The sequence below is a fragment of the Convolutriloba macropyga genome, chromosome 8 (genome assembly GCF_964194025.1).
Source record: "Convolutriloba macropyga chromosome 8, txConMacr16.3, whole genome shotgun sequence".
NCBI classification, from domain to species: domain Eukaryota; kingdom Metazoa; phylum Xenacoelomorpha; order Acoela; family Convolutidae; genus Convolutriloba; species Convolutriloba macropyga.
Window position 1 is genome coordinate 24776006 of NC_134475.1, and position 12432 is coordinate 24788437.

Genomic DNA, 12432 nt, shown 5'->3' on the forward strand with positions numbered 1-12432 from the left:
CCTTGAGTAGGGTGTTCATGCCGTCCTAGCTATTTCTGAATGGTTGTACAAGTTCGTACTCAAGATAAGTTCAATTATTATTAGGATTTGTCTCTTACCCATTATTGCCAATCCCTACCCCAGTTTAGCGGTATATAGTATATAATGTATTAATATATAGCCCTCAGCCCCCCCCCCACCCCCACCTCAATTATCATCATGGGGGCAGCGGCTATAATATAAACAACCCCAAGTTTTGTTACGAATCAGTGGTTTTATACTAACATGTTCCCCGAAACCACAGCTTGGAGGTCATGACATCAAACTCGAATTCGGAAATGTAAATCAGAACTTATTTGTAAGAAAGCGACTTCCTTCTCTATACTAATAACACCTGACTATTCACTGAGACAAGTAGAATTCCACCATGAAATGAATGATGGAATGCTTCACAGTCAGACAAACCAAAAGCTACTTACTTGAAATTGTGTTTGTTTGATATAACAATGACAAGTGCCTCGCCAGTCAATTGGGATATCTTATCTAGACAGCAGTTTGCAACCTCCTCAAAATCCAATTGTGCCACATTCTTATTTGGTGGACCATACGATCCTAACTCTTCCAGCAGCTAAAAGACAAAGGATTGCGTGTCACATTTTTTGTGAGAAAACGAGATCAATACTCTAGAAAAATGGCCCTAAAAGTAAAAAAAAATACTGGACACAAGCTGAAAAGAACGAATATAGAGAAGCCGTTTTCTAAACGACGTAAATCACTCGTCGACCTTTCGTAAAACCATCAGTTATCTTGAAATAGCAAACGTACTGAAATAACTCATGTACCTCATGTATTTGATTTCTTTTACAAGAGCATAAAAAAAGATAATTAAATAATGATAAAAACTATTCGGCCACGTGACAAAACGTCTGTGACAAAACGTCGTTTTCGAAAAACGTCTGAGAACATGAATGTGTACAAAATATTTTAATTCGCTTGCCCAGCAAAATTGCTCTAATTTTTTTTTGGTTTAATTCTTTTCCCAAAAAATAAGCAAATCAAAAATCATTCAATATCGAGCTCAAAATAAAAACTATAAAAACAACAAATTTCTAAGAAGCTTGTTATCAGCTTTCTATGGGCGTTCCGCGACTTTATAAGATCACTAAAACAGATCAACATAACCGACTAACGTCAGGCGAATTGCTTTCAAACGACCAGCAAGCGGTTGGCTTCGTCATTAGTTAGCCACGGTTTAGTTAGGCTAGCTTTAGCTTAATTGAGAGGGGCGTGAGATGAGCGCAGCGGGTGGGGGGTGCATCGGGGGCTAATGAGGGTGGGGTTGCAACACTGGGGGGTTGACTGCACGGGGACCTTACGGCCTGAATGATATGCAGGGGTGGGGATTGAGGGGGGGATGGGGGGTAAAGTGAGAGGGCGGCTGATGTGGGGGGTCAACCTATAAGGACCACCCCTTTACACCAAAGTATAAGTCTCCAAAACAGCTTCTGTGAACCGCACACTTGGAGACTAGTGAGCTGAAAGGCTCTAAGAGCACTTAATGCCCGCTGGGCGCTTCCTGTTTATCCCGTTTTTGAGGACGTAAAGTCAAATGGGTCAGCCAAAAAATTGGTCAAGCAAAAAATCGCATTTAAAAAAGACCGACAGGACTAATATAATTGCTACAAACTTCGTTTGAAAGCAATTCAAAACTAAAAAACAAACATTTGTTTTCTTTTGAATTTCTCAATATTAAAGTCCAGTTTAAATTGAAGAGATATGAACATAATTTTTAAGTATATCTGTCCAGCAATGAGATAATTGGCACGTGGCAAATGAACAAAAACCGGAAACCAATAAAATCTTAATTTATAGTTATAATCAATCGGTTTCCACAGCTTAGCATAGAATTCTGGGAACTATAGATAACATTCGAATCCATTCCCCTTCAAAGTACCATTAATGCTACATTGGATATAGGATTAGGACCTAACACCAGCGTACCAAACATTGAATGTTGACAGGGTTACATACGAAGCCCCCACCATATCCATCCCCCATACCTTTAACTATTAGATCGCACAAATGTTTCGTTACAGGATTCAAACAACATCCGTGAGACTGTCGACGATAAATCGGCTGTTAATTGGTCTTATCAGGGAAATAACCGTTGAGTGTGCACATTTGCGTAGCTAAGATTAGAAACGAAGTCAATTGCTGGACCTGTAGTGTAGAGACCAATAACAAAGGCTTAAGAAAGGATAAGGAAACAATTTCTTACTTATGTTTCTAATAATATCTACCAATTCGTTCACGGTCAGACCCTTATTTGCTATCCTAAAAAATGCATCTGGAATGAGATATCATCAGCTGACTTCAACTCTCCCATAAAATTGAGTACAAGTAATTCTGAGAATAATGAACAATGGTTTTGAGAGTGAAAAAGAACATTACAAAACAGACGCACAAAACTCAGCCAAAAAATTGGATAGACTGGTGACGAAAGCTTAATTGAGACAAGAGGTGACAATCGTTGTCACGCTCGAAACAAGACAAATTTAGCAGTAGCTGACTTGGCTATTGCTTTGCAGCCATTAAAAGTAACAAAGCCAAGCAAAGATGCGAAGACGCCATTAATTCAATTCGGGTTTCTTGCTATAGGTAAAGCAAAATTTAAACTTAAAATTTACAGCAATTTGAAAGTTTAAAGCAAAATTTAAATTGACTTTAAACTTTCAAATTGCATGGATAAGTGAAACGGAAATAGACATTGCTCATTCAAAAATGTGTTTCGAATTTGTCCTGCGAAAACTCACATTTCCAATTTTTGGTACGGCATAAATCTCGCGCTAGTAGTAGCACATTATTATTACAAAAAATATAGCGCCATAGTTAAAACAACATGATCAGAATTATGCTCTAACTGAGTATTGTTTGTCCATTTTCCTACTGAATATTTTTGGTTAATTTGTTGTCTTTAAACAGCTATTTAACTCGGAATGAAAACAGGAATTTTAAAAAATTGAAATAATTTCTAAATTCACCGCATTTGCGAAAAATTGGGAAAGTGACAAATTGTATGCACCTCAATGCTCCCAGACAATTTTTTAGCGAATATACTCTACTAATTGATCTCAACTGCTGGCGTTGAAAATAACTTGAAACTGCAATAATGAATTAAAATCTCTTTCGTATGTAAAGTTAACATTGAAAATGTTACAGTTCTTAGTTCAGATAAAAATGACGTCAGTCGTATTTCCTTCAGATAAAGACTATTTTAATTGCTCGCATGAGGAAAAAGGCGCTTTCAGGCAACATTAATACAGATTATAAAAGTCAGAAACAAATGCTGACAAGCAAACCTGTTGATCATTGCCAACACAAAAAAGAGCAATTGATAACACACTGCATCAATTCTGTAGGAGCAATTCAATTATGCAAACAGCTCTCAAGATTTTGGGCAACAAGAGAACTCCAAAATGGTAAACTGACTCAAGTAATCTCAACTGAAAAGTTATCATGAATACCATCCGATTTGAAATTTTAGTAGCAGTAAAAGAATTAAATTATCCAGGAACGGCATTTTGACATTAGTCATTATAATCTTTACAGAAGGAACAAATTATACAAAAAGAAATGAGATTTAAAAATTTATAAAATTTATTACTTCCATAGAAGAACCTAAGCAACTGTATTAATCAGTTATATTCAAATTAAAGAAAACAAATGAAGGCAAAATAAGTTTGGCTTGAATTGCGCAGGAACGTGGTCAATCACAATGGTCTGATGGTTTCTCTGAAATGTCGTTCGTAGCTTTCAAGGTACCGCTCAGCATTTTGTAGGTCCAATATAGGTTCATCGTTGCGAGAGATAGAAAGACATAAGAAAGAGCCCAAAAGTACACCTGAAACAAAAGTCGTGCCATCGAATCGTTTGTCACAAAAACGAGATTGATTCTTAGTCGCTAGGTAATTATATTAAACTTAGTCAGCAAGCAAATAACAGCCGTTGACACCCCTGACTCACATCCAGATTGAAACGGAAAAAGAAAAGTTAATAATTGACAGAAAAGTGTCCGAGTTTCTAATTCTATGTGACAAAAAATACAAAATTCGGGGAGCAGCTTCGGTCCGATTACACAAATATATATTTTTTCGACTCTAAAATGAAGGCTATTGAGCTTAATACAGATGCCAGCCAGCAATCACTGATAACCTGTAATCACTGATAACCCAGCAATCACTGATAATGAATCTAATAACCTAATGCACTACGACCTACTTACTGGGCTCTGCCCGTTCATCTCGTTTCTTTTCATTTTGACTTGTTGAACTTAACCTTATTTACTTCAGAAGTGAAGATCGTAAATTATGTTAAACGAAACACGTCATTGAAAACTCTCACGAATTAAAAACTTAGAAGGATACAAATCAAAGAATTTTCATTGAAGAAAAAAATTTAGACCTAGAACAGATTGGAAAAACAATGTAAAAAAACTAGGAAAACACGATCAAACACTCGAAAAAACACTAAAACTATAACTAAAACTACTGTGGCGCGTGATCTACTTAGAAGGAATTGGAAACATTTTATGCCCCGAAAACCTCTCCTTTGTTGCTCCACTTCCGTTTCCCTTTTCATCATTTCATCACTTCAATTTCCCTTCTACAGTTAACAAAATATGCGAACAAAACTAAAACATAACCGACTAAACGTCGGAAGAATTGCTCTCGAACGACTAAGGGGAGCTCTAATCTATTACAGCCTGCTTCAGTCGGGGGGAGCTTAAATGGGACTAAGGAGTTCAATAGTTGGCTTCAAAAAACCACATTACAGGTTAAAATATACCACTATTAAAATTTAAAGTGAAAAATGGCACCAGTTTCGGCGCACTTTTCATTTACTTTTAGTATCAAATTTCCGCCAATTGAGTTCAGCTGCTCGAAATTGTGATTGAGAGAGAATTTTAGATCACGCGAAACGCAAAAAGCCAAGGGCGTAAAATTCACTCGAAAAGTTAAAGCTGCCAAGCAAAAATGTTGCATAAAGAAGACACACACGTTTACAATAATTGATATGAACTTCGCTCAAGAGCAATTAAAAACAAGACTCCACCAAAATACACCTGAATCGACTCAAAGCAAAAAGCTACCTATCTATATACTTCATAAAACAACATCAAACGACAGGGGAAAGCCTAATTCAGAGCTCGCTGTAGCCTGGATAATTTTTAAGAGTGCCAAAATTCTGTCCAAGAAGGGGTTCGGACCCTCAACTTCTGACGCAACAGACATGCATTAACCACTCAGCTATCAGGTCATTTTGATAGCATATCTAACAACCACTTTTGTTTCAAAAAGACAATTTCTGAATAGGAGCAATTTAGGTCACGCAAAAATCAAGTGAAGCGTGAAACAGTCACTCAAGAAGTGATATCGAAAGAATGTTCTAGAAAATGGTCGAGAAAAAAATTTGCATAGAAAGCCACACACGCTTACCATAATTGCTTCAAGCTTCGTCCGTAATTAAACAAACAATACATTGCACTATGGTAATTAATTCGAAAAGACACGTGAGGTAATGTAAATAAAATGGAATTGAAAACAAAAAAATGATTTTTTAAAAAAAATCAACGAGTTATAACTAAATAATTTTTCCAGCATATCTTTGAATGCCGTTTCATTCAATAGCAAAAACCAAGACAAAAACAAGAAAGGAACATATACCGAGAAACGACAATATCAAGAAAACTAGAAGAAACAATTTAAAAATCTGCAAAAATGGAGACTCCAAATCAATTATGCAGAGCACATCTTGCAAAAATTTATCTGGGTTCAAAAAATGGACCCCAATTGATACACAGAACAACACAATTGATACACAAAACAAAAATTTATTTAACTTTTCGGTGACGACGAGCAGGTACAGAAGAGTACTTAATTAATTTCATGAGGAGGGCGATAACATCCCTGATCTCATCTTCATAATCAAGTCTCGTTGAGAACACCAAATTTGCATAACTTACACAACTATACACCATATATTATCTTTTTCCATTACTCTTTTTTATAAAGCCAATTTTTATAAAGCAACAGTGAAAAGAAAAGAGTGGGGAAAGATTGTCTCAAATCAAAGAACTCCGCCACTATTTCTAACATTTGTAGTATTCCTCGCTCTCTAGCAAGTTATTTCAACAGCGACAACAGATGATTGAAAAAACGAGTAACATTTTCCGTCTAGAATTCTCACAAAATGTTATTACCCCGACTCAATAATTGTTCTGGAAAGTTCCCATGAATAACTTCTAGTTAATTCAGTGACTCGCAACGCACTCGACAAACAAGAAAAGAACAAAAGGGCAAAGAACAGAATTCAGAATTTTATTAACTCAATTTTTCTAAAACCTGCCCATCCTAACATCCAAGTGTCTCCTCGTAGTTACAAAAAGAAGGCAAAAATTTACGAATGAAAAATCTTTTCCGAAAGGCAGATAACAGATGTCAGAAACATCAACGGCAGACAAGAGGAGCCAAAAATTGAAGTCATTAAATCAGTTCATTGTAAAAAAAAACCTCAAAAATAATTCCAATCAAATGAAAAGGTCATCAAAACCACTAGCAAAATGGAATAAAAATTTCAAAAATACGTTGAAAAAAGTAAAGGACCAAAATAGCTGAAAATTGCATCTTGAAGTCTAATAGTTTGTATCAGATGGTTGAAATGCTTCCAAAAGCGCACTTACAAGCAATAGTAATTGAGAACAACCACTTTAGCCGAATAATTTACAGCTAAAACGCACAGAAAGCCCATGTCTCATGTCAACAAAAAAATTGACTCGCTCAGCAACTTTTTCCACACTTAAATTTTTCGCCATCTCTTGAAAGGATTTACAAAAAAAAAATAACTTTCCCTTTCTTTTGCTTTAACAATTATTTTCACGCGCACAATTGACTTTGAATTCTGTTTCGGCCACACTTAAGCATTTAAAAACATTGCCGGAGGGATTCCGGAAACGAATAAAAAACTAGCATCTTAAATAAATTGAGCATCAGGACGGAGAAAATAAAAACAATATAGTCAATTAACAAAAAAAAAATTCGCCAAAGTAAATTAACCTGTGAAATTATTTAAAAAATTATTTTTCTGAGAGTACAAGTACACAAACAAAAGAAAAAATTTGCTCCAAGGAAACCCAGACTAAAAAATGACCCAAACAATCTCAATAAGTTCACGAACAACTCTAATGGTGGAAAAAAAATACTAAGAATTGGAGAACAAATGTAACAAATTTATCAAATTTCATGGAAAAAACTGCTTTATACAAAAAAAATACTTGAATTCGTATAAGAAGCTGCCTGAGATTACTACGCTTCAAATTAGTTTACAATAAATGCACAAAAAACAATGAAAGTAAAAATATCGATATAATAGCCTAAAATTCCTAAAAAACAGTTGAAAAAGTTCAAATTTGCGTAAAATACTTTTAGGTACCAAGAAGCATCAATGCGCAATCAAAACAACCTGAATAATGTCATTTAGCATACAATAACATTTTAAACAACAGAAAATTAAAACAAAGGAAAAACAGCATAAAAAGACCGCACAACAACAAAATATTTTGCTCGCTCAATAAAATATATTCCACAATTACATTTCTCGCTCTGTTTCAAAAAACGTAGGAACAAAAAAGCCATCTCATTTTTCTCCACTCTTTGAAATTGTTCACCCAAACATCATTTTCCAAATTTAATTTGCTGCTTTGATCACTCACTTATTGAAAAAAAACAAAGTCATAACGCCTCTTCGAATCTTAAAAATAGAAGATCACCCTAATTCTTCTTCAAGTTGTTGAAAAGACATGGACCGAATACAATTCGAGTTCCTCAAATAGCAAAAAAGAGCGCCTAAATAATATAGCAGTTTTGAAAAGCTAACGGCGGCTATTTACAAATCGCTTTCCTTTAAAAATAATCCAAAACTCAAGTCATTAGATTTCTCTTAATCACTTTACATATCTATCAAAGCTAGAAGGATTCCCGAAAGAAAATCGACAAAAACAGCAGCTTGAATAAAATTAGCTATCCGCTGGCATGGATCATCAAGACGGAGAAAATTAAAAAATCTCAATTAACAAAAGAAAAATTGGCCAAAAATTAAATTACCCTCTGAAATTATAAAATTCAATTATTTTTCACATAGTACCAGTACACATACAAAAAATTCTGTGCCAATTTAACCGACAAATCACCCAAACAATATAAGGCAAGTATCAATAAGTTCAAGAAAAACTCTAATTATTGAAAAAAGGAGCAAAATCTAAGAATTGGAGAACTAATGCAACAAATTTCACAATTTGTTTTGTCAATTTTCTTAGCAAAAACTGCATTGTACTAAAAATTTACTTGAATTCGTATTCGAAACTGCCGATATTAATACGCTACCGTTTAGATTACAATAAATGCTACAAAATAGTGAAATCGCTAAAAAAAATAGCTTTAAAAAATCCGTAAAATAGTGGAAAAACCTTTATTTAGCGTTTAACTCCCTTAAAGTACCAAAAAACTTCAAAACGCTACCAAAACAGCCTAAACATTGTTTAGCATACAATAAAATTTTAGACATAAAAACCTTTAACAAAAAAACGGCATGAAAAAGCCGCACGTGAACAAAAATGTCGCACGCTTAGCGAAAAAAATTTTACCTACAATTCTCGCTCTGTTTCAGAAAAGGTATGAATAAAAAACTACTCTCTCTTTTCTCCGCTCTTTGAAATTTTACACCGAAACAGCATTTTCTAACTTTATTCACTCCCTGAACTTCCGGTTTCTCTGCTCGCTGACTTATCAAAAAAAAAGAACATAGCCGACTAACGTCGGGTGAATTGCTCTCAAACGACCGGCGAGCGGTTGGCTTGGTCAGTAGCTAGCCACGGTGGGGGGGGGGGGGGGGGGTGCACCGGGGGCTGATGGGGGCAGCACTGGGTGGGGGGGCAAAAGAGCGGTGGGGGGGGTGGAGCCAATAGTGGGGGTGGGGGGTCAACAAAGGGGGGGGGGGGTGTCAACCTCTAAGAACCACCCCTCACACCATAAGTATAAGTATAAGTCTCCAAGACAGTTTGAGCTGAAACAGACCTGAAAGGCTCTAAGAGCACATAATGCCCGCTGGGCGCTACCTGTTTATCCCGTTTTTGAGGACGAAAAGTCAAAAGCGTCAGACGAAAAATTGGTGAAGCGAAAAAAAGCATAAAAAAAGACCGACAGGACTAATATAATTGCTACAAACTTCGTTTGAGAGCAATTAAAAACTATAAAAAAAGAAAACAAGCGCTCTCTCTTTTCTTCACTCTTTGGAATTGCACACCGAAACAGCATTTTCTAACGTTATTCACTCCCTGATTTTCGGGTTTCTCGCTATCATTTAATAAAAATTAAAAACTCAAGTCAGTAGAGTGCTTTTGATCCGGTTACATATCAAGCACATAATTGTGCGTAAATCGCATCACCAATACCAAAAATCAAAACTATTTTTATCCTTAAACTCAGCAAGATGCCGTTAAAATTCCCCTTCACACATATTGTAAAAAATCAAGATTTTAGAAAATCGCAGATCCCCATTTTCCCGGAAATAAATTTGAAAGTTTTTTCCGATGAATCTTTTCGGATCAAAACTGACTGAACAAAATACGCCGGACGAGCAAAGTTCCTTCTCTCATTTTGAGGTTGGAACAACAATCAAAATAAATCTGCAAATTTCAGTTTTCAATTATGGTACATTTTTGAGAAACATCACTCATTGTGCAACCTATACCTGTCGATGCAATTTTATCAATGTAAGTCAATTGATACAATAAAAATTATTTGAGAATCCAAATTAGACTAGCATTTTGATACATAAAATCTTAGAATTCGCTCCACTTATTCTCGGATAAAAACATTTTCCTAGAAAAATTTTAAATCGAAGCGCCTACCGGTTCGTGTATAGTGTACACCTGTCTGTAGAAATAGATCATGACCAGTAAAAACGGAATGAAACCAAGCCTAAACACGGTCCATGTCACGTAAATAAAAGGGGTCATCCATTCCGACAATTTGGGCCGATTGGCGAAGTTGGCCAGCAGTCGTATATTAACAAACACAATTGGTAATTCGCCCAAATAAGACATCAAAATAGGTGGTTGGAATCGACCAGAAAGACCGATTGAAACACCTGTTAGAAAAAAAACTGTTTTCCGTCCAACAATTGATTTAACCTTGGATACATTTATGTACGCGAATTGTTGAAACAAATTTTAATCCCGTTACCTGACAACTGGGTCGCTAAATACGAAAACAGAGTCGAAGAATCATTTATCCAATGTTCTAGCTACTAACAATAAGAAACTGATTTTCAAGTAGGTTAGAAGCATTACTGTATTAGCCAATCCACAACATAGACACAATACACTTGATAGGTCAAAAGTTTTTTAGGGTCGAAGTAAAGTGATTCTAAGTATATACTAAGCTCATTGAGTCACTTAAACCCCCTCTTTAGTTACTTTTGAGGAAAACAGTTTCCCACCCAGTATAGATACAATGTGGTGGTAAAAGTAAAGCATGTTTCTCGTCTTCTTCGATAATAGTACATTCTTCAAATCGTAAACCATGTAACCAATCAAAAAGCAGGAGGTATACGCAAAAGCAGGACTTTCCAATTGGTTGAAAAAGGCGTACAAGTCCAAGTTTGAAAACTCCATGAATTGGATGTAGAAAGAAAGAACTGTAACAACTGCTGCATGAAATAGGGACATCATACAGTACGCTTGTTGAGTTTGCAGATCTAAAATAATGAAAGACATTTTAACTCTAAACATGTTAGAAGGTTGAGAGAGAACAACCTAATGTAAATTGAGGATAAGATAAGCCTGATAAGACGCTCCACTTGCTCAACGTATACATGGCTAGAGAGATAAATCCCCAAGGCCCAAAAACAATAGAATGGGTTATTGGAGATGCCCAAGTTCGAGAGCTTAAGACTAGTTGGTATAATGGGTAGCATTCTAGGATTGCGATTAAGAGATGTGGGCTCGAATCCCGAACTGATCCCCTTTTTCACAGTGATTGAACCTGCTCAGACCTCCTACCATTAGAATGGGTAGCTTCTAAAATTTTTCACAGCTGTGAAGGTTAAAACTCAAAAAGAGGATTAAAAAAGCAAATAATTGATTTCCAAAAGAATAAGCAAGATATAAACTGTAAGTTTAAGTCAAAACTACTAATGAGTTGGGCGCTAATTTCGTCAATTTTTTCAAACTTTACTTAGGAAGAATAAAAAATCTAACCTTTGTTATCTTGGTTGCAGCGTGTTTTGGAGAACATTTCAAATAATGTGTAATGCAATCCTGCACTCAGCGCAATGCCCACCATCATACCAGAATACGTGACATAATAAGCATCCATGCTTTAAATTGTATATCGTTGGTTTTTATTGCTCTATTTGGCCTCTCCTACTACGGCAGATTGACAGAATCCGAAATAACTAAGCGAACTGTGTATTAAAACTCTTCATTGAACTTTTCCCTCTGAACGCTATCAAGTGTTGTTTGACTCTGACCCAATAAAAGAAGGCGTAATCAAATATTGATGAACACTACTGAAGAACGAATATTAGTTCCATACACTACACTACGTCTCAGCCAGCAAGAAACTAAATTATTATGTCCGAGATAAATAATTCAGATTAATTGTCTGCTTCAATTTTTCTCTTCTCATGAAGCTGACAATAATGCCATTTACAATCGGTGACATATGAAACTTAATAAAAACTACAACAAAATACCAACAAAGGCCAGAAAACGGACAACTTCCTTAGACCGAAATATTATAATTAAAACTTTAAATATCATTCTGTTTACGCGAATCAAATAGTTTGTTCATCGATGAAGAAGGGTCTTAGTCTAACTTAATCGAAGATATCTAGTAATTAAAAACATAAACGGACAAATGTCGGATAAAGAGCTCTCGAATGACAGGCGGGGGGGGATTTAGAGAAATTTTTAAGGGCGCAAAAACTCCGACCTGCTAGGAGTTCAAAGCCATGACCTACAGGGTACCGTTCTCACCGTTCATACAGTTAACCACTCAGCTAGAATGAAAAAAGAACAACGCGTCTATAATAATTGACTCAATTTTCAATCGAGAGCAATTAAACAGTTATGAAGGCATTCCGACTACTGGTTCAGGCGAACTATGATTTTTAAGGACCTGAATTGTATCTCAGATGTCAATTAATAGCATTTGTCGATTTCACTTTGAATTTTTCAAATTTATGAAAACTCAAGCTGGCATTATAAAAATGGAAACAGTTAAGCAAAGGTTATTTTAAACAAATTAATTCAATGAGTTAAAAAGTTATGCATTGATTCCACTACTTATATCAAATTTGGCTGGGCTGCTAAAGATCACACAATACGGGATCTCT

The 12432-nt window shown here is 35.6% G+C and overlaps 1 protein-coding gene across 5 annotated transcripts in view; it reads right to left on the reverse strand.

The window, feature by feature from the left end:
• Window positions 1–3134: 3134 nt before the first annotated feature.
• LOC142344032 (uncharacterized) overlaps window positions 3135–12432 on the reverse strand; it is a 59607-nt gene continuing 50309 nt past the window's right edge. For 2 of the 5 annotated variants that reach the window (XM_075395490.1, XM_075395489.1), the window contains exons 2-5: window positions 11294–11727; window positions 10534–10791; window positions 9944–10182; window positions 3135–3880 (exon numbers count right to left, since the gene is read on the reverse strand). In XM_075395490.1, the coding sequence (XP_075251605.1) occupies window positions 3746–3880; window positions 9944–10182; window positions 10534–10791; window positions 11294–11411 (750 nt within the window). In that variant the 5' untranslated portion in view covers window positions 11412–11727 and the 3' untranslated portion in view covers window positions 3135–3745. Of the gene's footprint in view, window positions 3881–9943; window positions 10183–10533; window positions 10792–11293; window positions 11728–12432 lie in introns of those variants that run through there. The other 3 variants (XM_075395492.1, XM_075395493.1, XM_075395494.1) reach the window with 3 other exon arrangements.